Consider the following 27,872-nt stretch of genomic DNA (forward strand, 5'->3'; position numbering starts at 1 on the left):
ATAATTACACTTGAAAGAACATCTGCACTCTCTGCCCTAATCTTTAAACTGCTTAACTGCAGAACAATAGAAATCCAAAAAACATCAATTCTGATAGCTACAGCAAAAGCCATCCCAGTAGAATATATGCAGGCCATAGGTCAAAGGTTTGCAGCAACTCATGCTTGTTTCATAAAGAGAGAAGGCATCAAAATCAAAAGATGACAAACACATACATCACAGCATTTCCTGGGACTAAATAAATGCATTGCCATCTCGAGCCATCATGGAAACCAACCCATTCACAGATTACATTTGCTTCGCATCAGCCACCTCAGCTGCACGTAAATATCATGTTAAAAGACAGGGTGTAAGTCAATTGTTAAGGAAAAGCCATACATATCACGGAGTTCCCTAATCGGTTAATCTCAAGGTTACTGCGATCAACAATAATAAGCAGCACTGAGTGCAACGAGGAAAAGAAATGAAACTGCATAGACTGAATAACAAGAAGCATTTAAAACCACGTTTAATGAAGGCAACGGAAAACTGTGATACCCCATGAACCCTAAATCTTACTGCTCTGACAGAGAATTGATCGAGTACGAAAACCTCCATATCACTAATTAGCCTTCTCATGATTATGCTAATCTTATGTTAACCAGATTTACCTTCTTTATGAAAATTGCACCGAATGACGTCTCAGTAGAAGACCACACACAGAGTGACCATAAAACGACAAATTAAATCAATATCCTGTACTACATAACTCAACATAATTGCATTGGTGAAAAAAAAAAAAAAAACACTACACAGAGCTCCAATGAACTTTCTGAGATCCAACTGCATGGTCACCATCCTTCTGGTGACCCGTATCCGAAATGACATTGACACATGGTTAATGTAAATCCACCAATTCGAGCAATCTGCATTTAAAAAAAATATATATATTTCAATGAAAACAAATATTCTTCTAATCACAAGACGTGGATAAAGTTATTACGATAAACAGCAGCTCAAGATGATTTATACAATAAAAGAAGTCACCTTGGTGCTGATACAAACAGTAAAGACCATAACATGGAATAGATTCAAGTTCCTGCTTAATTTTTAATTTATTGTCTAACTATTCAAAACAGTTAAACAAAGGGCTGGCATTGCAGTTAAATGTTTAGATAACTCAAAAAGCAGGAAACCAAATACTGATAAAAAAAATGTGCTTGCTTATCCATACCATGAAATGCACCATCCGCAAAATTTGCCTGATTGGTTTTATCCTACCGAAGACTTTCAGCAACCATGCTCTCAACTGGATTTTGTAGTTGATCGCATGGGGCGGGAATCATAGCAGGCATCTCGAGGGATCTTGATTGTAAAACTTGGTTTAACTGATTGCTAAGCACCTCTGAGTGGCTTTCAAGGAATGCATATGAATCTATAGTTTTAGCTGCAAGTGCTGCTGCAATACTGAAAATGCGGCATAGAGAGCTATAACGTTTTGCCAGTGATGATTGAGGAAAGCAATCAAATGAGAATATAGAGTCTTCACTTAAACCTCTGGTCTTTGCATCCTTCCTCCACCGCTTCAATATGTACTGCGGCGGAAGTTCTTTGATATTTTGAGTATCTAGCACTTTTAATACATGACAGCATTGAATCCCAAGAAACTCAAATTTCTTGCAACTGCAAGTCACAGAACCATCAAAAGAATCAGATTTCACCAAATGATCCATAGCTTTCTCCTCGATCATAACCTTGTATTCAGATATTGTCCCTACTTCATTGCAACCATACAAAATACAATCCATGTACAGTTCAAATTCCCTTTCAAACATTTTATATGCAGCTGGAGTGTAAACATTTGCAGCTTGCCTCAGCATGCGCATAGGTGGTGGCTTTTGGTTACTCTGGTTAGCATTAATATCAGCTTGTAGTTCAGCACATCGTTTCTCGGATAGTATTCTTTCATAATGCTCAAAAAAGCCCAGTAGTTCAGTTTTGTTGCATAAATATTTCTTTAGCTCAGTATTCATGCTCTCCTTCTGTTGAGCACTCTTCATATCCGCATAAAATGTTTCTCGTCCATATACCAACGCCCATTTCTCTCTTTCCTCAAACAGAGTAGCCATCCATTTATTGTCTATAAGATCATACTTACCACACATTGCTTCCCATTCTTTCAAAAACTCCTCCTCATCTTCACAATCAAAGAGGCATCTCCTGAAGTCATATCCTAAAGTTCTCGATCCATGAAATACTTGACTTAGTTGTACAATAGCATTTTGGTAAATATGCCAAACACAGTAGCGATGGTTTGTAGCTGGCAAAACTGCAGCTATCGCCTCACTTAACACAGCACAACGGTCCGTTAAGATTGTCTTAGGCTGTTTTCCACTCATTGCTGTCTTGAAACTCTCCAACAACCACTTCAAAGATTCCACGCTTTCATCATAAAGCAAAGCAGCACCAAAAATAACGGTCTGTTTATGATGATTAGTACCGGTAAATAATGCAAACGGCCGATCATAATCAAGCACCTTGTAGGTCGTGTCAAAGCATACAACATCACCAAAGTAACAGAAGTCCATTACAGACTTTGCATCTGCCCAAAAGACATTGGTTAAATTGTCATCCTTATCAACTTGTATTGCATAGTAGAATGATGAGCTATCTTCTTGCATCCTTTGCAGATACTCCAATGTAGCACCAGCATCACCCATTTGAATAGCCTTCATTCGCTTAGATCTTAGATAGTTTTTATAACCTGGAGGAACCAAGGTACTACATTGTGGACTATTGATGTGCTTCTGGGCATCATCATCTGCAGATTCATTGACTGTGTTCAAAACATGATCTGCACCATTTTCTGCAGTCTCAGACGTCAAGATCTCAGCGGATGATGGAGCTTCTAGCTGATGGTTATGAAAAGTAACAAATTCAGTTACGCGATATTTGCCAGTTGATGATATTCTAATGACCATACAGGCAGGACAACCAGTTCTAAATTCTTTTCGTGGTTTCTTTACTCTCTTTTCTCCTTTTTTCTGCTCACGGAATCCTTCTCTTGAGCAAACAAACATCCTTCTAGTGACTACATTTTCGGCACTAATTGTTGCACTTGTTTTTCGAACACGGAATCCCATCCTTCCAGCATATGCACTGTAGAATTCATAGGCCTCATCTTCACTTTCAAACTCCGGTAGCCTCACTGTATCATCCACCAAATCCGCTCTTGCAACTCGAGCATTGCGCCTCAGCTTCTTCGCCCTCAATTTATCATAGGTAGCTACCATTGCAAGTTGATGGTTGTGGTTTGGTACAAATTCTGTCACGCGATATTTGCCATTAGGTGTAAGCCTAATGGTCATGCATGCTGGGCAACCAATTCTTGTTACAGGTCGTGGACACTTGGCCTCTTTCTCTCCTTTTTTCTTCTCTCGAAAGCCTTCTCTCGAGCACACAAATGTCCTCTTAGTGATGATATTCTTTGTTGATACTGTTGACTTTGATCTTCGCACAATGAAACCTTCATTCTCAGCATATGTATTATAGAAGTCGTATGCATCAGTTTCACTGTCAAACAACATATCAACCCTTGGTAGCCATTTTGCATTACTAGCATCCCCCAGTATAGTAGTAACGCCAGCACTTGCCATGTCCGCCATCCTTTCCTATCCATCCACATAAATTCAAGCTGAAATATTTGGATGTAACAACAAAAAGTACAGTAACAGAAATGTTCTGACTAAACAGACATAAGATGCATTGCCAGGAATATTTACGTTTTACTTGCAACAAATAGCCATGCACAGTTAAAAAATTCTCTCACAAGATTATAGAACCCATCTAAGAATGTTGAGCAAAAAGTCACAGTAGGGATGCTCCTTTGCTACTTAGGTGACCTTAAATCATGCAAACATCTCTGCTCGTGGGGGGTAAGATCACATACATTGATGCCGCTCGGTACCTGCACCACTAGAAGCCTTATGTATTGGGTTGCATTTTTGTCTGGTACCTCCTTTATATTAAAGGTCACCAACATACTAGAGATTATGTCTATTTAATTCAAAATCAACACAAATGCAAATAAAAAACAATTTGATGAGAGGTACCAATTGCCTCCTCTTATTATAGGTTCAAAGATAAATGGCTTCATGATTTTGAAGTTCTGGATTTTCAATAAGACATATTTAAATAAGCTTCGATTTAATTGTCAAATAGAATACTATCCAAAACCTTGAATCCTGAGGTAGCTCTTGATCTAAGCAGCTTTTCTTCCTTTTTCTGTCATTGTCAAGACTTCATCCACTAATCCATGCCCAAGTCTGATCAAACATCAGTACCTTAACTCCTTGACTTGCAAAATTGGTAGGAATTTGCCCAAACATGTTACCAGATGTGCACTCAACTGTCCTTATATATTTCAAATTTTACTTAGAGAAGCACCTGAATCATTTGGCATATGTGAAACCATCTTTCCATGGTCCTGTAGGGAAACATAAATAGTCAAATAAGAAAAAAAAAAAGGAAGAACAAGTACCTTGTCAGGATCATTTTGCACAGATGAATGTTCCGATGTTGATGGAATAGATGGTTGTGCAGCCCATGGTACTGTTGGAGACAATATGACAAGAGGGCTTGGCCACATCTGAACTAATGATTGTAGTGTAGGTGGATGGCCACCAACATGTACAGGTACATGTGTGACAGGTTGCACAGGAGTAAAAACTACAGCAGGGGCAACAGAAGTTTTCTTATTCCTCTTCCTACTGCAACCACCAAATGCATACATCTTCTCTGTCTTACTTTGTTGCAAGGAATCCTTCCAACCGGACCAATAGTTCTGCACACATTTGTTCTCACTCATTATTGACTACACAGTAAATATCATCAAGAATTTTGAAGAATAATTTATGTATGATAATGTGAAGTCGAACAAGCTACAGATGTCAAAAGACAATATTTTAGTAACCTGAGCCATCTAGACCACATTTGAAATGACTATGGTTACTTTTCTCTAACAACATACCGAAGGTATTACGCATCCTTCAAAGAGATTGACATTTTCATAGTGCTACGAAAAACCAACTAAATCCAACCCTCAAAGGGAGTTCAGCTTGTCAATCGTAACTTGCATCTACTCATTACTTTAAGGCTCTTTTTATATTATGGTGCTAAAGAATAACATGATGCACAGATTATTTATCTCTTGGGTACATTATGAAGAAAGATCAGGAAATGTTTCCCTTGAACCTAACATGGTCAAGAATCAAGTGTGCCGTTACTTGCAGCTGCAAAGAGCTAAATATGGAAAAAGATGGGTAATATCATGTTTTAATTAATCTCTTTGCTCTTTTCATATTTTCTGTTTCATTTTTCTCTCCTTGTCTGATTGGTGTAGCCCTTAGTTAAAATACCCCTGTGTATTAATCTATTCTTCAGCCATCAAACAATGGAATTTATTAACAAGAATTATCGGAGTCAAAAAAGATGAATTTACTCTTCAAAATGGCTCTCGTGCCTTCATATAGTTGGACGTGAAGCCTCTATCAACTCATCATATACAAAAAATCCAACTGATCCCAGTTTGAGATGATGTTTGTTGGATCAGCCAATCCTGACCAAGAATGATCTGAATTGTCTGTTTCAACAAATCCAGAATGTTACAGGACATCAAATATTTCATAGGTGGAATGATTCAGTAAGGGTAGATGGAAATCCAAGAAAAGAATCAAGGTTTTAGATCCAATCAGATCAAAGGCGGAGAAATTTGATGGCTGGTTAATAGAAACTACTAATTTACCAATTTCATTTGAGAAATGACAGCCTGAAGATAACTTGAGTCATTATAGGACAAGATAGCAAGAAGATGTCCCTATACTGCAAAATATTAAAAGAGCAACAGATAAAAAGGCAAACTAAATCTAGTTGGATCACTGAAGAATAAATAGCAAAAAGAAAAAGAAGATTACATTAGACAAGGGGAACAAGAGAGAGAAAGAGAGGGACCTTGTTGTTGGCCAATAGATAAATTCATCATTCAACAATCTTCAACTACAAGCCCTATTACAAGCAACCTTTAGTGAAAGACATCGATCCTAATTAAACTAGGATTCCAGAACATCATATAATAATTTGACTACATATAGCATTAAATTAAAGAAGAATAATAAAAACAACCCAGACCCAAGATGACATGACCCTACACTCAAAGGTAACTTGTGCTATATTATGGAAAAGAAGAAGAAGAAGAAGAAGAAGAAGAAAGCGTAAGAAGAAGAAAGAATCAACAACAACAACAACAACAACAAAGCGTAAGAAGAAGAAAGAATACAAAGAAAAAACTAACATGTTTAAACAATAAACTAATATAGTTGTAGTGACCATAAAAAGACCATAGTGAAGCAATCCTTTACTCTTTAAACTTGTTCTTGATGGAATATTACCTCCATACATGTACCACATAGCCCAACAAAAAATAAAAGGAGTGACAAAAGATTATTAATGTTCTCTTCTGATAAATTGATGTGATGTGATATATTAATTTTCTAATGTTCACAACGAGAACTAAGCTACATCAAGCAATTATTTTTGGATACTAGATGAAAAAAAGTACATGTCCTTTTGCGATATTAGTTATGCCGTATGAAAACGCATCAATCAAACTTGACCAGTACCTTGGAGGACATACTTCAAACAGTGAATGGCCAATTGACTTCTATTAGGATAGACACCACATGCGAACAAGCTTAGCTACCCAAGTTTGCTGCGTAATTTAGTTGATCCGCTGCAACATTAATAGTTCTTTTTGTTCTTTTTGACTTAATTCCTTCTATATTCCCCTTCCCAGTCGATGAATCAAAAACCTCAAGCTTCATCTTCATGTATCCACAAGCTTATCTCCGGATTCCTCAAGCCCTAGCATACCGTTCGGGAACAAAACCCTCAAAACCCCAAGGAGAAAATTCTCAGATCTGAGCACTGAGACGTATTCGGACATATACTCGCATCGACAACAGCAAGAACGACCAAAAGATTCGGTTTCTCCAAGATAACCCAAAATTTCGAATGGATTTCCAACGAGAAAAAGAACCATAGCAGCAAGAAACAGGAGAAAGGGGAGAAAGAAAGAAAGAAAGAAACCGAGGTACTCATGGGGATTTTGAGATGGAAGGGTGTGGAGAGGTGCACCTTGGATCGACCCCCCGGAGGGGGAGGGGGAGGGGGAGGGGGAGGCGGCGGTGGGGGATCGGCGGAGGCCGAGCGAGGGGGTGCGGAGGGCGGGGAGCGAGCTCGTCTCTGCGGATGGGGGGGACAGATTTCCTGTCTGACACGGAGACAGGCTCCAGAATTTCCCACTCGTATTGCCGGTGCGGGACCCACCATGTGAATGGACGACGGGACGGCACCGCTTCCCTCCCCCGCTTTGGTCGTGTTGGTGGGCCCATAGTCACCGCTCACGGGACCGAAACAGGGAACGCTTCCTCCGCCTCTCACGGGGCCGGTGGGCCCCACAGCCAATATGCTGACGCCATCGTGTTCGATAGGTGACGTCACGTGAGGGAAAGCCCTGGGCCGATTCGAGCCGCCTCATTCCTTAAACGGGTCCGGCGGGGCCTGGGCTAAGACAGCACGGGTCCTACCCAATCCCGTGAACCCGTTCGTGTCAACGTCTTTCATTCAAAGCCCATAATGCCGCTACAGCGCCACATCGAAGTCCGTCGTCATCATGGATCCTGCACACAGCAGCACAGTAATCGTACGAACACGACACGGCAGCCTGCCATGAGTTTAAACAACAGCCTCGGCCCACGGCAACGGACATGCATCCCTTCCCCGCCGCACACGCTTGGGGGCCGCCATCCGGATGAGCACAGGGACGCACGTGTGGATCATAGAAAGCACAGCAGGTGGCGCCGGTCAACACGACAACGCCGCGCTGGCCGCCACGTGAACGGTTGGAAGTCGGCCGGCCCGCCGGTGGCGAAGCCACCACAGAAGCCGGAAGCTTGTTATCATTTCTCTAGTCCTCGGGTGTGGATGGAGGGTCCCCGCCGTGTCGCTAGCTTTTACCATCTCCTCTTCCTGCACGGTCCAGCCTTGTCTTCGAGCGTAGATCCGGTCGGAGTAATAAAGAAAGCAGTAGCAGTAGCAGCAGCAGCAGCAGTAGGCAACCCCTATCTATCTATAAGACATCTAAAAGACTTTAAACAAGTGGGTTCGACTCGATCGGCTCACTGCTATCCGTCGCTATTCCAAAGGATATTATTCCTTTTGCTTTATGTTTGTCACTGGCAGAAACAAGACGTGGTTGCTTTCTCAATAGTTTACTTTATTATTCTTTGCTTTTTTAATTACTTCCCAAAGAAAAATATCCAAAGAAGATCGGCGTAATAACGAAAGATGGACGATCGGCATTTAGGATCCGTGGGTTGCTTTCTGGGGGCATACCTGTGCGGAAGAGAGAGCGAGGCCCAAAGAACATGCAAGGGGCTTGTTTTGGGTTCACTGTTGTTATATTTCCAATGCCAACGCCACTATACTACATACATACGTACGTACATACATGATCTTTAGTTTTGTTGGTCTGGATAAGCTTTCCGGTGGTGGGTGTCAGGACTCGGTTGAAACCCACCGTCTTGGCAGGAGAATGTGAGGAATTGATGCTCCCCCACAGCTTTGTCATCTATGTCGTTCACTGCAGACATCTCTCCAGTTGGGGCAGTTCCTGTCAGGAATCTGTTTCCGTCCATTCATAAAGTTGGATTCGGATTAGGTACGCCTAAGACGTTCACAGATCGCGCCTTCCTTCGTTGAATTTATAGGAGACTTGTTTTCCAGGTTATGTTGCATTCGCTTGAATGAGCTGCTGCATTCATCAGGGAAGCGGATGATGCAGTAGAGCGGTAGCGCATGTGTGAGGTCTGGAAACATTTGACAGGCAAAGACAAAGAGTTAGAAAGTTGGGTGGAAGCTATCGCCGGATGAGATGCGTCTGCCCAGAATTAATTTCCTACTCGACATAGTCCGGCACATCGTCGGTTCCACCACGGAACTCATGTCAAGCTGGAAGAAGAGTGCGGACATGAAACAAGTGAAGAAAGTGATCCATCCACCAACTAGAGATCACGAAAACCATGTGTGCATTTTCTTGTCTGACGCATAATTTTAGGCCATGAGCAACCTCACTTTTTCTCTTGCCGGCCGAGAAATTAGTAGGCTTGGAGCAGGAACTCCACTGACAACGTTGTTCCGATGACATCCCATGAGAGCCTGATGGCCGGCTTTCCTGGCGTGAAATGGAAGTTTGAGACCTGATGAGAACATCATAGCACCAGAACCGAACCACAGAAAAGACGTTCCTTAACAGGCGATGTTTGTACAGAGTTGGGATGAACACAGAGATAGCTTGATCCATGACATCGAACACAGAAGAAGAAACAGCATGGGAAAAGATGGCGGAGGAATCAAAAGGGAAGAAGTAGAACGCATAGATCTCTAAATTAAGCGGTGGTCATTCTCATCAAAGGCTAACATGCATGTGTCCGACTTTTGCTCTCCGATAAAAGCGAGATGACGACGCATCAGATGCCACCGGCGTCCTTGTCCCATTGCTTGTTGCCCGGCGCCCATTTGGGGCACTTGGGGCTGAAGAACGTGGACTGCACCCGGCCGTCGAGCAGCTCGACGACGGGCCCATGCCGCACGCACCGTGGCGCCTTGTACTGGTTGATGGAGGCCCCCTGGCTGAGTGCGTAGTCCATCATCTTATCGAACGTCCCTTCCTCCACCACCCTGATCTCCAGCGGCCCGATCGACTTGTCGCACACCCGTCCTTGTCGGTACACGCTGTTCAGTGACTCCTCCACTGCTAAGCAGCAGTCCTCGAACACCGACGCCGGCACCGTCGTATCTCCAGCTCGCAACTCCCAGTAGAGCACGTAGTGGCCTGGGATGCTGACGGTGTCTGCGCAGCTCGTGTACTCCACCAGCGACGCACCGAACGGCTTGAGATGGTTGACTGAGTTGCTCACCGCTGCTTGGAGCTCGACCTCGTCGGTCTTGTCAGAATCGATGCTCAACACCACACTTTTCCGCCGGATAAAGTTGAACTGCGGTGTCTTGTTTTTGAATCCCGCCACCCTCAACACGTCACCGACTCTATATCGATACAACCCTGCCATACACGAAGCTCCCGTTTTGATTACCTCCACTTCTGCTGTGTGTACAGTATAAAGATATATGAATGTATGTTTATGTGCGTGCATATCACTTGCCAGCGTAGGTTGTGACCACGAGCTCGTACTCCTGGCCGAGCTTCACGTCCACGAGGTCCACCAATTCCCGGTGATCGAACTCCGTGCGGCCATTGCCGCTGCAGTGAATGGGCAGGAACTCGAAGTAGGCAAAGGTAGGGATAAATGTGTAGGAGACTTCGCTTGGCTTGCACATGGGATTGAGGTTGAGGCCAAAGTAGCACTCCGACGACCCGTACATCGTGCAGGTCAATGGCAGGCCACCGCTATAGAAGTCAAGCGTAGGGATGTACTGGGCCATGGCGCCGGTGACAATCACGTCGACGTACTTTGTGTTGGGCCACAGGCGGGGTATGATGCCCTGCAATGAACCCCTGCCGAATTCCGCCTCGATTAGGCGAGCGAGTTCCGGATCCGGGCGCAGAACGCGCACCACCGCCTCCCTTACCGCCCGGTCGGTGATCTCGGCATCGAGCTCGCCGGACCGGATGTCGCGGCACAGTCGCGGCCAGTACTTCTCCAGGAAGCGGATGGCGCGGATAAAGCCCGAGGCGAAGACGGCACCGACGCGGACCACCTCGGCCCGATGAATTAGGCCGCAGAGTAGCTGAGCGTACATGCTTTGATAGGAGTCCAGGCAGAGGATGGCTTCGTTGGGGCTGGTAAGAACGTTGTAGAGGTCAAAAGGCTGGCTGAGGAAGTGGCGACTCTTGTAGTAGCTGGTGAGAACAGGACGGGCTATTAGGCCACCAGGAGTGCGCGCCTCGGACTTCACGAACAGGAGGTACATTCCCTTGCCCTCGTCGAGGCCCGGCACGAATTGGCTCATCACCGGCATTAGCAGGCTATACAGCACCGAGCGGCGGTCCAGCTCGTCCTCGATCATCGGCATGAGTTTTCGCTCGCCACCCGATGTCCCCGAGCTGATGGAAAGACGCAGAGGGCATGTAGCAAACTTAGTCGTGCATCATTTGTCGAGGGATACATATGAGAACGAGCAGCGAACCTCGTGAGGAATTCGGAGATGGGGCGGCCGGAGAGGATGGGAGAGGTGTCTCCATGGGCGATGCTGAGGATATCGGGCCGGATGTCTTCGTAGGTGACGACCGGGATGAGGCGCTTAAAGGCGTCGGGATCTGGAGCGGTGCGGCTGGGCAGGCCGTGCCGGTGCAAGTACTCGGCAGGGGCGTTCTGCGCCAGGATCTCGGCAAGCACGCGGCGCTGTACTTTGTCCGCGTTGGCGGTCACATCTTCGATGAATTCGAGGGCCTTGCGGTGCTCATCTGGAACGGAAGCCGGCGAGAGTATGGGCTTTGGTGCCTCTGGCATGGTGGCGGCAGGGCTGAAGCAAGAGCTTCGTTTTAGGCCGTCGAAAGGTGGAGGGCAGCGGTGGCGGTATTTAGGAGAAAACAGTAGAAGAAAGCTTGGGTGGAGGGGGAGAGAAAAAGGATTGGGTTTTGATGTGTGCGTGAAGAATGGGGAGAGGGTGAGAAGTATTTATAGAGAGAAGATGATGGGGAGGGGTGGAAGGAGTGGGGATAGTTGCATCCATCTCACTCATGTTTCAAACCCAAACAGTTGAAAGTGGGAACGAACGCCTTTTTCTTGGCGTGATCAGATGAGGTGGTGGTCTTTCATCCTTGGTCGCCGTAAATTACCGATACCGAGGTCTCCCTGTGCGTCTCGCACACACAGTCATCGACATGTATGTGCTGTGTGTGTGTGAGCTTCATGTATCCTCAACGTCTGTGCCACACGTCATACGTTCGGAGTGACCCACAATTATCATTCGCTACAGGACTTGCTTTGCTTTAATGATCGATTATTTTCCGCCTCCCACAAATTTCGTCTCCACTTAAGACATCGATATAAGACGATTGCTTCGATAACCACTGGTATTAATACTATTAATCACGATATTTCGACCGGTAAACCAGGCGGGAGGTACGCCGGTTACATGCGTGCTTGTAGCGCGGAGGTGCTGCAAAAAGAACCGGCAACTGTGGCAAGTCCCGGTAAAAATAAATAATCCCGCAACGAATACCACCCGCCTACGGCTCCGTGACGGGTTTCGTGGTGCTGTTCCCGAGTACGCAAACACTCGGAGCTTCGGGCATGACACACACCCACACCCACAGGCTCGTCAACGTCGAACAGTGCAAGAGATGGAACGTCGATTACTTTCGATTCGCTTCACCTTTTCGGTAGAACCGTCCGTTTGGTGTTAAAACAGATGAAATCGGGCGCGATGGTTGAATGGCATGTCTCCGGTGAATTATGGGTAGAGGATGGCAACTCGGTGAGAATGGACGTGGATGGCCAGCCGCAAGCATGGCAGGAAGCGCATGCACGTTTTACTTGACTCGTTTTGGTAGAACATCAACGACGTGCCATAGCTGCACTTTGTGTGCACGCAGATCCATGCAAATTAGGCAGCGTATTGAACATCAAAATACGAGATTCGTTTCTTCTACACAACAAGCAACCCTTCACATGCCCTCTCTCTCTCTCTCGTTGAAATTAATCATGATGATTATAAGAGGGGTAAAGCTTAGATCAGTGATCGTAAAGAAGAAACCAAAAGAAGCAGGAAATAATTCATTGCGTCTGTAGCTTCCGCGAGAAAGCAAAGCTTTTCATGGCGACATAAAGCAACAGCAGTTCCGTCAAAGCAACGCAGCGGTGTGCACCCATATTAGTGTAGGCACTTCATGTGCCGCTGACCCACGAGGAGAGCAGTGTGGTTGCCCATTTGCATTTCGTTGGGGGTGTGTGAGGTCGATATCGATGCGTCTTTTTATATCTCCTTGTAGGAACCAAAACTAGAAACGAAATAATATTAACAGAAGAATTGATTCGTTCGTTGATCGCAACAAAAATAAATCCACAGTGGCTTCAATTATATGTGGCCAATGGGGATGAGATGGTAGGAGTAGTGAATGATTGGAGTGTGAAATCGGGAGCAAGTTAACGAGGGGAGGGGAGGGGAGGGGGCCAAATTAACACGGTGGTCCTGAGTCCTGACCGAGACTATTACATGCACAAGGGGTTAAAGCCGATGGGATCCGAGGGGAGTCAGTCAGTCTTTGGAGCTCACAACAATTGGAGTCCTCATTTGTTACCACTAGCGTGGCAAAAAGGTTGATAGGAATGGGTGTCTGCCCCTTTTGTGTACCTTATGATGGATGTGGCCGAGCGGTCCACTCTCCACCCATTCCCTCTTTTGCCCTTTCCATCGATCGCTTCATGCTCATCTGATTTAATTTGTCCCCGTCAACTACGAGACTAAATCCTATTTGGTGAGCTTCCGATGTGAGCTTTCGGTGCTGATGGTGTGGTGCGTGATGAATTCATGATCGATCGACTGCAACTCCGAGCATGGATGGATGCCGAGGAAAAGTTGATGTCGGACCCGATCATTTCACATTTGGACTTTTGAGTAGGCAACATGACGGGCATGTCATCCACCACTCGATGCGGTAGCAGAAACTTTTTCTCCCTCCCCCCCCCCCCCTCCCTCCCCTCTTGTAAAGACAAAATAGCACCAAGTTTCTGCTGGAGACATGATCCTCATCCAAGAAAGCTTTCCGTGTGATGTCCCAGACCGAGAAAGTGGAAGCTTTTGATGCACACCGAGCTTGGAAAGGAGACGACTGGCTAGAGTTGTCGATCTACGGAGCTATCAATCAAAAGCTGCTTGCCCACTGCCAACAATGAATGGAATCGGATATAGGACATGTACGTAGCAGCAACGTGACGACGAAGCTCGCCAGTGCCAGTGCCCACACCACCATGCACGGCAAAAAAACGCATCCGAAAAGAAAGCAGGATTGATATGGATCAGCCCACTCATGAGTCAGCATCTCCCAGTTGATATGATTCCTGAGCTAGATTTCCTTCCTGGTTGCTCTATGCGTCTTTCCTACGATGACCTTCCTTCGTCTTTCTCGTGGTTGGGCAAGCCATGCATGCACGATCGCTGGTGATGTCAAAAGTCGCAGCTGGATAATGCAGCAGCTTGGTTGTCCTCTGCTCGTACGTGATGGCTTTCCTCACGCTGCTCCACCTTGGCCGATGCTCGTGTGAGTGCTAAGCTAAGCGCTCATTGATTGCGGCCACCGTCAGCCAATTATCTAGCAAGTAAATGAGTAGAGTTCGTACAAGAAAGATTAGCTCGCCCTCGTTCCTGTCCTCCTTATCCCAGCAGAATAATGCATACACCGATCCAAGGGTCACACGGATCTAGATTTAGGATGTAATTAACTGCGGTTCTTAGCTTTAAAGCAGGGAAAAGTAGGTTTAGTGCTTGCCGCTGGCTCTCCCCCTCTCCTTCGTGGAATGCGTAGGAGAGTGTGCGGCGGGCGAATGATGGGAGAACAAGTCACACAGACAAGAAGGGGTTGACCGTTGATCAGGTGGAGCGTGGAGAGTTGAACTCGCTTTATCAACTGGATCCGGGGAGGAGAGGTGAAAGAGGAACCGTGCGCCAGGAGGAGGCCTCCTCAAAACCCTGGTCCTGTCCCTTGTCTCCCATCATATCCCATCTCTCGTAGCTGTACACGAAGCATTAGGCGGTCAGCCCCACACCGCCTCCCCTTTAGCCTTGACCACTACCGACTGCCGTTTTCCACCTTTCATGTGGGTTTGCACACATCTCGACGAAGACGCAGCTCTCATTATTCCTGCAGTCCTGTGCATGGGATCTTAACTCTTAGGATCGGAAGGAGCCAATATAAAATTACTAATTTGATCTATTATTATTCGAAGACGCAAGCCGGAAATCTTAAGATAACACGATTAGGGTTTTGATTGGAAGCTTCAATACCAGCGAACGAGACTCCAGATCTTCATTGCTATGTTGTTCTTCGTCGTGTATAAGAAAGAAAGCTTACAGGTCCGGTCGAGTGGAGATCATTGATTGAGTTCCTTGGAGCAGGGATCTCACAGCTGGCACTGATTACTCGGGAAATATCCTGTCCCCTATTCTTCCAATAGGAAGTACGTCCTGTCGATGTGGGAGTACTACTCGTGGAGGTGACCTCGCGATGCATAAAGAACGATCCATATGTTGCTGTCTAGTGTGTGCTGTTCCTGCCGTCTAATTCCTCATATCACCCTCCATTTCCTCGCGGAATTCGTGGTGAGTTCGTCACCGGAGATCCAACACCGGTCAAAGCTCAGCATACTGATTCGGCCAAGGCATCTCTTTCTTTTATTGTTAGCCAGCAGATTCCATGAACTCTGGCTTCGCAATGTGCACGATTTCCCCCAAGAAACAAGCTGTGGGATATGGTGTTGACCAAACGATCGGTTCTATTCCTCTCCAGCAACACACAGGCATCTATCCGCACGAAAACAGTTGTAAGTTTGGCCGGGCACTCGGGTATCAAGGAGCAACGTGTGGACTCAAAATCTGCAAACGCGTACGTGTAACGACATGTCGGGATTGTACTCGTCTTGCTCCTTTCAGCATGACTCTGCATGCTTCTCGAGCGTAGCCATCGCAGGCTCCACACTCACTTCGACGGTCTCTGTCGTCCCAGGCATTCACTTGGCAGGCCTAAAAGTTGAGACACAGATCCGATCTTTCCGAAGTGTGTCAGGGCTGCAGCACCTCCCTCCTCATCAGCATGTACATGGATGTGATGGTTGTAACTCGATCGACGCCAATTTGTTGTAGTGTTCTGGAGGTCCCTTTCCGTAGCTTTCTTTCATAAAGGCAGGCATCTGCGATCACGGCCTCTGAACGTGCCCTTTGTGATCTTCTCCACCTTCTTCTGTTAATTCTTATTCTTCCGTCGGCCAGCGATTTGATCCCAATGCTCCATAAAGGGTTTCATCACCTCTCTCTTTTCTTTTCCTCTCGATTGCGATCCAAGGTGCGGTGGTGGTGTCTTTTATCTACTCACTGTTTCGACACTACTGTCGGGCAAATTGTTTGACATAAGCACCACTACTAATTAGCACCTCTCGGTCGTCTCCTCACTGTGTAGAACCTGGCACTGTTTTCACGTATCGAGCTTTCTTGTTTCGTCTTCCGACAAGGGTGGGTATTGCAGAGGAGCAAAGTCATAAACAACATTGAGTTGCGGTAATTCGCAAGAGTAGATAGAAACAGAGCACAGTGGGTCCTCAACGCAACGCGGGATCCTCAAGAGGGACGAACCTGTGCTGATGGGCGCCGTACATGACACGATTTAATGGATGAGCCTTTTGGCATCGAAAAGCCCACAATTAATGTCCTAATGGTGTGGCACAGAGCAGAATCCTTTCAACTGCGGTTGACATCCAAACCACCGTTCGCTCGAGGCTTGGATATATGGAAACACATGGCGTGTGAGACATGAGACGACGCTTGCCACGGAGAACTGGAAGCACGAGTGCCGCCCCCCCCACCCAGCCTCTTAGTTATATCGTTGACCTGTGTTTTTCTTTCGTACTCCATGTTTGTTCTTTTGTTTGTCACTTCGTTTTGCTCGATGAGCAAGCAAAATGCTCATAGTAGGTAGACGTGACAGTTGCGATGGCTTCTAGCTCTTGCCATCATCACGATACACACCTAAATCTTCCCAAGGAGTCACTTAAACTCGGCCCTCGGAGACTCGAGGAGCATTATCGTGATCATGATATCACATCCAATCCACTCACTGTTGCCATCCAATGATACCCAGTTATCTATTACCTTTTGATTCTTGCCCGTCCATTCAAACATGTGGCCGGACAATTCATGGTACGATCAGGTTGCATAGTTTCTTCTGCAGTAGCAGAAGAGATGAAAACATGTCTTCCCCTCCGCCGTTGAAAAAGCAGATGTTTTGACTCTGTAGCCGTCCACATCAATCGTCAGATTAGCATCACCACAAAATTCAAACGCTGGTACCCACGAGGAATCAATCGCCACACTTGGCGAGGTGGGCATTGGAAGCCATCTTGGCGTCTTCAACGCATGGGGAGTTACCAGTTGCACCACACCGGGAGCATCGATTGTGCAGGGTGAAGGAGTCGGATAAGGTTGATCCGCAATTGACTGTAGGAGTAGTAGTGATGACAAGACTCGAAGGCGATGTCAACGAGCTACACGGAATCCATCCCTCCCCTCCCCCTCTCTTCAACCCTATACCCCAATCCCATGGCTAATACGTGGTATGCCGTAGTCAAAGCAGTACAGGAGGAGAGACCGAAGGAAGAGTTACCAAGTCAATCCAAAGGTGGGTTTGGCTGTCCCCAAGCAGAGCTCCTCTTCGGGTTTTGCGGGCGGGAGCACATCCGACAAAAGACATTAATGTGACCAGCACAGCACATGCATGCAAGACTTGGCGCAGCAGAGTTGTGTACATAGATCGACAGTGGTGTGAGCTTGCTTTAAGATCGACAGAGGTAGGAGGAGGAGGAGGAAAAGGAGTGGACCAAACGGGCTGGCGCCGTAGATTGTGCTTTTGGATCAATTTTGACTTGGGGGTGAGTGGAGAAAGGAGATGAGATCGTTCTGCTCATGCAACAAGATCTCATTCGCTGAGCTGTGTGTCATCTTTGCACTTTGGCTTCGTTCTCTTTTGTCCACGACTTGAGCCGACCCTCTTTTTGAGGAGAGGACTGTCTTCGACGACCCCCCCATGACTCGTCATTCGAGAGAGATCAATAGTGGCATCTCTGACCCTCACAAGGAAGTCAACGGAGAACTGTCGTCTGGAACTCAACCGCACTCACGCGCACAAGCAATTGCACTGTTTACGGCCATAGTTTCATCTCTTTCATCAGATGGATCACAAGATGATGAGAGAATCGACGTTTACGCTAGCCGCAACCTACCTATTAGTTCTACAAGATAGTTTTTGTGGGATGCTAATACATAGGTTAACAATCTTTGAAGCGAAATGCTCTACTGTTGACAGTAATTAGGCTATATTATATTATCACAGGAAAGAAAGAGATCAAAATTAAGGTACTTGGACATGCATCAATTGGGCCCGGGCCTCTTCGTGCATGTGTTGTAATGCCTTTTCAACGCACTCCATAGCATAGTTAATGGATCTGCAAGATGGCTGCTGCTAATGATCAAACAGTTGGCAACTTGGAATGCCGGGGATGCTTCGTACTTGAATGTGATAGATCTTATGATGAGGTTTCCGGTTTCTTGCGCTGAAGAATGGGCAGCAAGGATCGTTGGCCTTGGGATCTGCAAGGTGTGCTATGTGATTAACGGCTCTCGACCATGGCAAAGGCAGGAATTCTACCAACTTGTGCATGCACTCCAACTCCAAAGATCGAGTGAAAATGGTCAATGGATTCCTTGTTATTTCGTGGCCTCTTCTTCGGTACTTGAAATCCAAAGGATAAAGGATGGCTTCGGAGGTCAACACAGTTTTGATATTTCATGTTCGTAGGTCGAACATTACTTTTGTAGCCATAAGTAAGGGGTGGATTTTATAGATTCTGAGTAATATAGGAGAAATTACGAATGATATAATTAGTGAGAATTGATTCATAGTAATTATCTATGTAGTTATAATGTTATAGATAGTTATAGACATGTTTTAAGAAGTGACTCGTGATCTAGAAGTTACAGGATAGTTCCTATATCTAACTCAATCATATGTGATACGATAAAGTGAGATAATTACCGTTAGGTTTTATAAATAGTACCATAGTTCATGAAGCAAGTATAACTTATTTTTTTCTTTTGTTTAAATACTACATCGATTTTCTTGATGAAAATGATTCTTTTTAATTGCATCATAGCTTTCAGTTTTTATCGTTTCTTTGCTCTTCTATCTCCAACAATAATATCCGAAATATTATAAGAGAGGAGAGAGCTCTCTCTTCGTTCCGAGAGTGGATAGATAAACTATTCATTCGGTGGCATTAACTAATAACATTAGAAAGCACCGACGGCTATCGTATCATTTACTAATCGAACTTGAAATCATCAAATCTGTAATACCAATTGCAATTCAGAAAAAGAAAGAATCTTCGGTCAAAGCGATCAGCCAACAAAAACGACAACCTTCACCGAGGCTAAACAATGATTTAAATAGAAAGAAAGTCATTTCTGAAACTGTTCGATAAGCTCACCCAAAAAATATTGATGGAAGTCATCATGGATGCCGGTAGAAAAGCTCAGAAAGATCCAACCTTTCTTTATCTAAAGTTCCAAAAGAGACAATTAAAATGAAATAAAGAATTAGAAAGAGGAGAATCTTTAGGGAAGTTAAAAAGAGACACTAAAATGAAATAAATAGAGGAGAAGATTGAAAGAGTCGAATCAAGAGACGAAAACGAAAGAAAGAATAACGAAAAGGAGAGCAAAATAAGAGACGACAAGTCGAAGAAGAGATAATACTGCTTTTTTGACAATGGGGTGATCCATTTACACACGCAACAGTCCAACGAGGAAAGCTTATGTCGAAGTAACTCCGGACACGAATGCCATCCGCATCAGCTGCCAGTAATTTTTTTAGATGATTGATTTGTAAAGCAAGCCAAATCTCTGCATTCAATTGTTTAATATTATGCCAAAGATGTTGCAAATGCAATCCTTTACCTTTTCTTTTCTGAGGAATGCAATATTGTGTTATCCTAATTTTTTCTCAAAAAAAAAACAGATAATATTGTAATCATGAGTTCAAATGTTGTCACTCATCCTTTGGCATCCAACACAAGAGAAGACCCTATTTGAATATATATATATATATATGTGAAATATTTTAGTTGGTGCAGTCCTAAAATCTTTATATTTTTTCTATTGCTCATGAAAAATGATTAATTTCTGACTCGCCTTAAAAAAAAAAAAAAGATGAATTCAGCTTTTTAAGTGGACAGCGAAATTACTTTGATCTTTAAAATGCTAACGATAATGTTATTTGGAATGGCACAATCATTGATATAGAGAATATTCGTCTCTATTGCTCATGAAAAATGATTAATTTATGACTTACTTTGATTTTTAAAATGGTAACGATAATGTTATTTGGAATAGGACAATCACTGATATAGAGAATATTTATCCTATTGCTTATGAAAAATGATTAGTTTCTGACTTACTTTGATCTTTAAAATGCTAACGATAATATTATTTGGAATGACATAATCATTGATATAGTGAATATTTGTCCTGATTTGTAGAAGCTCAACATTTGATAGTCATGTCATTAACAAATATACTAGCAAAATTCGTACATAAAAAATTATTATTTGACTATCTAATAGTCATTCGAAATATTTTCTTAATCATAAGGATCAAAGGTGGGTTGATTATAAAAAATAAAAATGGACGTAGTTATCGAGATCAAACATTTTATCTCTTTTTTATCGGACAAAATTTCTATCATGCATCGATGATAATAATTATCGAGATCAAAGGTGGATTAATAATAATAATAATTATTATTATTATTATTATTGAGCCTAATTCAAAAACAACATTTCTATCATGCATCGATGGTAAAGGTATAAAATTCAACCTAAAAAAAAAAATATGTCATTTAGGGTGGAACCTCGTCCTATTCTCGTACAGTTCGTCGCGGCATGAGTTGTAAAGGAGGTTGTTTTATTTGATTTAATTCTATGCAAACAATGCAATGGTGGGGTACCCTTCAAAAATACACAAAGGTATTGTAATCTTTCGGAACTTTTTCAATCGAATAGCAAAGCAATGGTAGACCCACGGCGTATTCGAATGTCATTCATTTGTCCAAAGGAATCTCTAAACATAGATCTCAAATAAGTGTATCACTGTCGTGGAGAGCGATGGAGGAAATATGTTGGGACAGTAAACTTGTTGGTGATGTGACTAATATATGCATCTTTATTGTGAGGAGGACGAAGAAGAAGCAGTTGAATGAACAGGAGGTGACAGCGCTAGAATTTGTCCTAGAGAGAGAGAGAGTCATGGAGGCCACTCACTAGTGGTTAAGAGAATATTCATATATGATAAATTAATCTTAAAAGAGGAATAAAAAGTTTTACCTTGTGAAACATTACATACGATGAGTCACATTATATGTATAATTTGGCTCATAATCGAGACGCTTAATCTTTTGAATTTAAAAATGAATAAAATTTTAAGTCAAAATATTCAAAATAAAAGTATTGGTGAACCTTTACGTCGTGACTCATGGGTTAAAATGGCTCGGTCTGATCCCGAATGTGTAAGGTGTGGAGACTTGGGAAACGAAAGTGCATGTCGGGTCGGGTTGAGTTATGAGTCTTATTGCTCGCTTCTTCATGGCTAATGACTATGCACAGGTCGAGGTCAAGAAGAGAATTTCCTGACTCGACTCTTTCGAAATTTAAGTTAGAATCGAGTAGAATAATAAAGAGTTGAGTGTTTGAAAGTTACCCCTTGGTGCTGGCCAGGTGACGAGTTTTTATATATGCACACGGGAGTCGATCGTACCTAGCTTATTAATAAACGTCGACCCTTTAAGCAGTCAGCCCATATCCTTCATGCGGACGTTAGTCAATCTATACGGATCGATGCTGATGGTGTCGTCCTAAGCTTTCCGGGGCGGCTTCATACCCGATGGTACCGTTTCAAACTTTCCGGGATAGTTTCGTACCGCTTGCACGACCTTGTATAGCTCAAGAGGATGGTCATGTTGTCTGAATCTGAGGCATCGCACTGATGTGGTCAGTCACATCGATTTTGAAGCTCCACATTATCGTGTCGAGCAAGGGTATCACAAATCACGTATTGATGATTTTAAATCAAATCGATCTATGTTAACATATTTGGAGTCACACACTAATTCAACCAAAATATTTAAGTTATGGGTTTAATCTGAACTTTTTTTCGGCCCTCGGAAATATTAGATTATTCTATTAATCTATCTATTTTCATCTTGTACAGATAAATATTTTTGACATATTGGTTGCCTTACTCAGTTTTTTTTTTTTTTTTTTTTCCGTTATGGGTCGTTCTATCGTTCATTCAATCAAATGGTATTTTGATTTGCTCTCTTTTTTTTTTAAGATCAAATTTTGACAGTCTTGCTTTCATACCATCTAAAAAACTAAAACATTTAGATCAAAATATAGTATCTATAATTCGATTCTTTCAATCATTAAATACTCACAATCTATCTCTTTTCATTTTCCACAAACAAATATTTCCAACAATGAATGGAATGGAAAGCAAACCAAACATTAATGTGTATGCAATAAAATCAGATTAAAAGAATTATTTCGAACTTATCTTGAACTATGGTCACATTTCGGATCATTTGTGGCGATAATCCAACGTCTTCTCTCTCTCTCTCTCTCTCTCTCTCTCTCTAGTTTGACCACGCAACTCAAAGAAAGACATAAGAAACAATAGACCGATGAGCTTCTCGTGACAATCCAACAAACCGAAGCATGTTCGTGTGGTGAATCGGGCGAAGAGTCTCTTCTTGGGAGTCAAAGCAATGCCACTGTCTTCTCGCACGTTGTCCTCCTGCACCAGTAATGCCGCCTTCGATTTCCGGTCGCCTGCGCCAACGATCACCTCTCACATGTAAATTTGACTTGGACCCGTCATCGTATCGCACGTTATGCTTATGGCGGAGAGCGATATCACAACGCCACCTCTTCGATTGCTATTTTCTTCTTTCTTTTATGTTTTTTACGGTGAGATAAGGAATCGTATTCCGAAGCTAAGTTACATGTACCATCATATTCTTTAGTTGTTGGATGTATCTATCTTTCGATTGGAAATGCAAGTGGTGATGAGGTGACATTTGCATGTTGGAAATATATTTCTTATAAAAAACAAATGCAAACATCAAATAGTTAATCAATTACGTGGATATTCAAACATAGTATTACATGTCAACATCTGACTCTGAATCAATTTTAGGTCGTATTTATAATTTTTTCAAGGTTTCTTCCTATATATATATATATTTTTTTTTTTTCTGTAAAAAAATTATAAAATTAATGCATATTTATATTAATTTTAGGGAAAGGAAATATTCTATCTATATTATGAAATATTTTTTAGCATAAATTATTTAAAATTTATTAATATAAAATTTTGGTACTGTTTGTTATTATGGCTTCACTTTTCATATTAATTCTAACTTAAGAAATCAAATCGAGTATCTCATTAATTTTGATCTTTTTATAATTAAACTTTTTAATAGACGTGTAAATCATTTTATCAAGTTCTTCTGTGTGGTATCGAATTAAAACGTGCTGATAGAGATATTATTTTGAACCACTTAATCACAATGTACTCCTTAAATATAAATATATATATATATATATATATATATAACTCTAACCTCAAACATTGATTATTAAGGGCTTTGACTTAAATAATGAATATTTTTTTAATTAAAGAATGACAACAATATAATCTAATTTTCATTATATTCGTCTACCAGACCAACCAATGACCCAAGTATTCTTGTACCTAATCGTACATGGAATTTTTTTTAATGTTCATACAGTTCACCACCTAATTAAACAACTATCTTAATCTAACTTAAGCCAGTCGAAATAATTATTTATATAAAAAAAAGAATAAACAATCTAGAAGGCATCAATCAATTTGATCGATAAAAATATTGATAGTATAATCTAAGGTTATAGGTTGGAATCTCATCTTTATTATTTTTTTTATTTTTTAATAAAAAAATATATCATATTTATGAGTATTAATTAATGTGTAAGGTTAAACTTTCATTATACTATATTACGAGTTTAAATTGGTTTGAATGAAACATTGAACGTCGATTGATGCGCCGAAGGGACGAGTGAGACTTTATTGGCGGGTGAGTTGATGGTTAGAGGCCACATTCAGATGCGTCCAGAGGGAGCAAGTAATGATATTGCACTCCGATATCACGTGGATCAAATTAGTGCCCGTCGAATTCATTCCTTCCGTTTCTGTTGCGGTTGGTGTGTGTACGCAGCAGCAGCAGCAGCAGCAGCAGCAACAGCAGCAGCGAGAAGGTGCCATTTTTGTTGCCTGCCAGTCTTAAAGCTACCGCTAATGACGGTGCTTAGCTCCAAAGCAAGAATTATTCCCCCCCTCCCATCAGTTAATCGAGTGTTTGATTCCAAGAACATTCCACGTGGGCTGCATCTATTCCCTTCTTTTCTACCTGCCCAAACCCATCCTACCGTTAAAGCCACCGCCGACCCCCCAAACTATGTCTGCTTCGAATTGTTTTTTTTGGCCCGTCCGTCTCCTTCGCCCACGATGTTGACGGTGGAGCGATAGGGTACTCGAGGACATGTGGCGGTGGCCCCCGCAGCGGATGAGCGGCACGTGCAGCATCAGGTATCAATGATTGAGGTTTTGTTACTACGGTTTGAGGGGTAGAGAAAAGGGTAGAGCACATCTTCCCCGTGAAGCCCATCTCATCCCATCCCACACTTGGGTTTCTGAGGCCACCGAATCATGAGAGCTTCCATCCTTCTCTGCCTCCTCGCGGTCACTCTCTTCTCTTCTTCCATTGCCACCGGTGGTGACGTCTTGACTCCCCACAGACCCATCCTCGACGACGGCACGACCCTGATCTCGGCCGGCGGTGCCTTCGAGCTGGGCTTCTTCAGCCCCGTCGGCTCCGACAACCGCTACGTCGGCATATGGTTCCACAAGGTCTCACTGCAAACCGTCATATGGGTCGCCAACCGCCAGCGCCCGGTGGCCGGTCGAACCGGGAGCCTTTCCTTGGCCGCCAACGGAACACTCTTCGTTACCGACAACTCCACCGTCGTCTGGTCCTCCGGCTCGCCCGCCCTCGCCAACCCCGTGGCGCAGCTCCTCGACGACGGTAACCTCGTCGTTATGGAGTCCGGCAGCAGCAGCAAAGACCCCAACAGCTTTGCATGGCAGGGCTTCGACTTCCCCACCGACACGCTCCTCCCGATCATGAAACTGGGTTGGAATCTCACCAGCGGGCTCAACCGCAACCTCACCTCCTGGGCGAGCCTCAGCGATCCTGCAATCGGCAACTACACCATGGGCGTGGACGTGGACGGCGATCCGCAAGGATTCCTATGGTCCAGAGATAGCAAGCAGTGGCGGGCGGGGTCGTGGAACGGGATCCAGTTCAGCGGCATCCCGGATATGAAGACCTACAGCCAGTTCTCCTTCGAGTTCATCATCAGACCCGACGAGGTCTTCTACTCCTTCTTCGTGCACGACGACTCCATCATCTCAAGGTTGACGGTGTTGCCGTCGGGAATCCTGCAGCGGCTGGTTTGGATCGAACACAGCAAGCTATGGAGCGTGTTCTGGTTCGCGCCCAGGGACCAATGCGACTATGTTTCGCCGTGTGGTCCCAACGGCGTCTGCGATTCCAATAACTCGCCCATATGCGAGTGCCTCCATGGTTTCCGACCCAAGAACCCCACCAACTGGGATCTCAGGGACGGATCGGACGGCTGCGTGAGGGAGACAGCATTGGACTGCCGGAACGGGACCGATGGGTTCAACCAGCTGAGCAACGCCAAGCTCCCGGACACGTCGAGAGCAGTGGTCAACAGGAGCCTGAACCTGCAACAGTGCAGGGATGCGTGTTCGAGGAATTGCTCGTGCACAGGCTATGCCTCTGCCAGCTTCAACTCCAGCGGGATTTGGAATGGCTGCATCATGTGGACGACCCATCTCACCGATCTCAGGGTGTATGTCAGTGGCGGACAGGATCTCTATGTCAGGGTAGCAGCCGCCGATTTAGGTACGTCCCCTTCCGAGCTACATGCTTGAGAGTCGTGATGGGTCTCGCAAGATCTGTCATTCTGGTCCAAAAGGAAATCTTATTTTTGTCCGTCTTCCCACAGATCAATCGGACTCGGAAACAAAACATTCTCACCGGACTCGCGTGTTCGTGATCGTCGTCGCCGTCCTTGCTCCGGCGTTTCTACTCGCAGCTTGTGTGGCTTGCTGCGTTGGGAGGAAGAAGATGATAATGATGAGGGGAGGTACAGTATTTGCTTCTTCGTTTGTCGTGTTACTACTGATCGGGAACCGATCTTTTACGTGACGTATCTCGCAAACAGCTACGTCCGGTACCAAATCACTGTCGGGGCACCATATCGACGACGGAGCAGAAGGCAAGGACTTGGACCTACCACTGTTTGATTTGGGCACGATCGCGGATGCGACCGACAACTTCTCCATTCATAACAAGCTCGGCGAGGGTGGATATGGTCCGGTGTACAAGGTATGTATGACCTTTGGTTTCACCGTCAACCCGCCACCCGGTTGGTCCTAACACCGGATGTGGGTGATGGCATGCAGGGCAAACTGGAGGAGGAACAAGAAGTGGCCATAAAGAGGCTATCCAAGACGTCGATGCAAGGCCTGGACGAGTTCAAGAACGAGGTGACTGTGATCGCTAAGTTGCAACACCGAAACCTCGTTCGGCTTCTTGGCTGCTGCATTCAAGCAGGGGAAAGGGTGTTGATCTACGAGTACATGCCCAATGGAAGCTTGGACGCCTTCCTATTCGGTGGGTTTCGACATCTTTTCCATTCCAATCGATCAGACTTTGGATTCGGATGTTGTGACACCGCTATCTGATCTCGTGCTCAGATAAAGTTAAAGGTGAATTATTGAACTGGCGAAGCCGGTACACCATCATCGTGGGGATCGCCCGAGGCCTCCTCTACCTCCATGAAGATTCCAGACTAAGGATCATCCACAGGGATCTCAAGGCCAGCAACATTCTTCTCGACAAGGACATGAACCCTAAGATTTCGGACTTCGGCATGGCCAGAATATTTGGAGGGGATGAGACGGAAGTAAATACCATGAGAGTGGTGGGAACATAGTAAGCATCGGCTTTCATCCTCCGTCGTTTGTTTCGCGCGCATGATATCCATCGATTGAGAGTCTCTTCCTTCGAATGCAGTGGTTACATGTCGCCTGAATACGCCATGGACGGAATCTTCTCGGTGAAATCTGACGTGTTCAGCTTCGGCGTGCTGGTGCTTGAGATCGTAAGCGGCAAAAAGAACCGCGGCGTTTATTACTCCGGTCGCCACCTAAATCTTCTGGCATACGTAAGTAGAAGAAATTATAATCTTTACATACGATTGATTCCCTTTATGGTATGATGCCATCGATACTTGCGATTGATCTTAGACGTGGAGTCTCTGGAAAGAAGACAGAGTGCTGGAAATGGTGGACGAGTCGATCGGGGAGTCCTTCCCCACGGATGAAGTCTTGAGGTGCATAAAGATCGGGCTTTTATGTGTTCAAGAGATGCCAGAAGACAGACCGACGATGTCTTCGGTGGCGTTGATGTTGGGGAGCGACAGTGCTCTCCTACCGCAACCTGCTCACCCAGGTTTTGTGTCCGCCAGGTGCCCGATCGAAATGGATTCATCGATAAGTAAGCAGGAGTCGATGTCCATAAACAACGTATCGGTCACAATGTTCGAAGGTCGGTAGATCAACTAAAACGTACCTATAGTGTTAAGATTATATGGAGGTTGGTTTTTAATCGTAAGGTGTTGTAGAGTGAAGGTCGGTACGTATAAACATGTATCGGACACACGAACGTGAGAGGAGGAGCCACCAACATCGATCGATTCAGCCGGAGCTGAAGCGAGATAGATACGACGTGTACGTAGTTGACATGTCTTCGTTTGTAAGATTTATCTGGAACCGACACATAGTTATCGTGTTTGATTAAGATGAAC

The 27,872-nt window shown here is 44.4% G+C and overlaps 3 protein-coding genes across 6 annotated transcripts; 1 reads left to right on the plus strand and 2 right to left on the minus strand.

Moving 5' to 3' along the window:
- Window positions 1–67: 67 nt before the first annotated feature.
- LOC103986581 (protein FAR1-RELATED SEQUENCE 5) lies at window positions 68–7,035 on the minus strand. Of its 3 annotated transcripts, none has more exons than XM_009404602.3 (4): window positions 6,657–7,035; window positions 4,520–4,822; window positions 1,214–3,650; window positions 68–317 (listed from the first exon to the last, which is right to left on the minus strand). In XM_009404602.3, exons 1-3 carry the CDS (start codon window positions 6,666–6,668, stop codon window positions 1,257–1,259), a joined length of 2,709 nt encoding a protein of 902 aa, XP_009402877.2. In that variant the 5' UTR covers window positions 6,669–7,035; the 3' UTR covers window positions 68–317; window positions 1,214–1,256. The 3 variants fall into 3 exon arrangements, with proteins under 3 accessions (XP_009402877.2, XP_009402876.2, XP_065041962.1); XM_009404601.3 differs by lacking the exon at window positions 68–317 and adding an exon at window positions 705–905; XM_065185890.1 differs by lacking the exons at window positions 68–317; window positions 6,657–7,035 and adding exons at window positions 705–905; window positions 4,216–4,425 and having other exon boundaries at window positions 4,520–4,657.
- A 2,275-nt stretch (window positions 7,036–9,310) lies between these two features.
- On the minus strand, window positions 9,311–11,699 carry LOC103986582 (probable indole-3-acetic acid-amido synthetase GH3.1). The gene is made up of 3 exons (XM_009404605.3): window positions 11,242–11,699; window positions 10,257–11,158; window positions 9,311–10,156 (listed from the first exon to the last, which is right to left on the minus strand). Exons 1-3 carry the CDS (start codon window positions 11,562–11,564, stop codon window positions 9,564–9,566), a joined length of 1,818 nt encoding a protein of 605 aa, XP_009402880.2. The 5' UTR covers window positions 11,565–11,699; the 3' UTR covers window positions 9,311–9,563.
- Window positions 11,700–24,548: 12,849 nt separating this feature from the next.
- LOC135675593 (receptor-like serine/threonine-protein kinase SD1-8) lies at window positions 24,549–27,865 on the plus strand. Of its 2 annotated transcripts, XM_065185892.1 has the most exons (8): window positions 24,549–25,903; window positions 26,007–26,147; window positions 26,226–26,389; window positions 26,467–26,677; window positions 26,761–26,998; window positions 27,080–27,230; window positions 27,313–27,613; window positions 27,690–27,865. In XM_065185892.1, the coding sequence occupies exons 1-8, from the start codon at window positions 24,622–24,624 to the stop codon at window positions 27,692–27,694; spliced, it is 2,493 nt and encodes an 830-aa protein (XP_065041964.1). In that variant the 5' UTR covers window positions 24,549–24,621; the 3' UTR covers window positions 27,695–27,865. The 2 variants fall into 2 exon arrangements, with proteins under 2 accessions (XP_065041964.1, XP_065041963.1); XM_065185891.1 differs by having other exon boundaries at window positions 27,313–27,865.
- The last annotated feature ends 7 nt before the right edge of the window (window positions 27,866–27,872 follow it).

The sequence above is a fragment of the Musa acuminata genome, chromosome BXJ1-6, assembly GCF_036884655.1.
Source record: "Musa acuminata AAA Group cultivar baxijiao chromosome BXJ1-6, Cavendish_Baxijiao_AAA, whole genome shotgun sequence".
Classification (NCBI taxonomy): Eukaryota; Viridiplantae; Streptophyta; class Magnoliopsida; order Zingiberales; family Musaceae; genus Musa; species Musa acuminata.

What these genes read in the sequence shown, in the direction of transcription:
- LOC103986581 (XM_009404602.3), bottom strand. An exon ending in TGCAAAATGATCCTGACAAG is followed by an intron (nt 3,651 to 4,519) that starts GTACTTGTTCTT and finishes GTGGATGGATAG; the next exon opens with GAAAGGATGGCGGACATGGC.
- LOC103986582 (XM_009404605.3), bottom strand. Translation starts at nt 11,564, where the DNA reads ATGCCAGAGGCACCAAAGCCCATACTCTCGCCGGCTTCCGTTCCAGAT. An exon ending in ATCTCCGAATTCCTCACGAG is followed by an intron (nt 11,159 to 11,241) that starts GTTCGCTGCTCG and finishes TCTTTCCATCAG; the next exon opens with CTCGGGGACATCGGGTGGCG. An exon ending in CGTGGTCACAACCTACGCTG is followed by an intron (nt 10,157 to 10,256) that starts GCAAGTGATATG and finishes CGTGTATGGCAG; the next exon opens with GGTTGTATCGATATAGAGTC.
- LOC135675593 (XM_065185891.1), top strand. Translation starts at nt 24,622, where the DNA reads ATGAGAGCTTCCATCCTTCTCTGCCTCCTCGCGGTCACTCTCTTCTCT. An exon ending in GGTAGCAGCCGCCGATTTAG is followed by an intron (nt 25,904 to 26,006) that starts GTACGTCCCCTT and finishes GTCTTCCCACAG; the next exon opens with ATCAATCGGACTCGGAAACA. An exon ending in GATGATAATGATGAGGGGAG is followed by an intron (nt 26,148 to 26,225) that starts GTACAGTATTTG and finishes TCTCGCAAACAG; the next exon opens with CTACGTCCGGTACCAAATCA.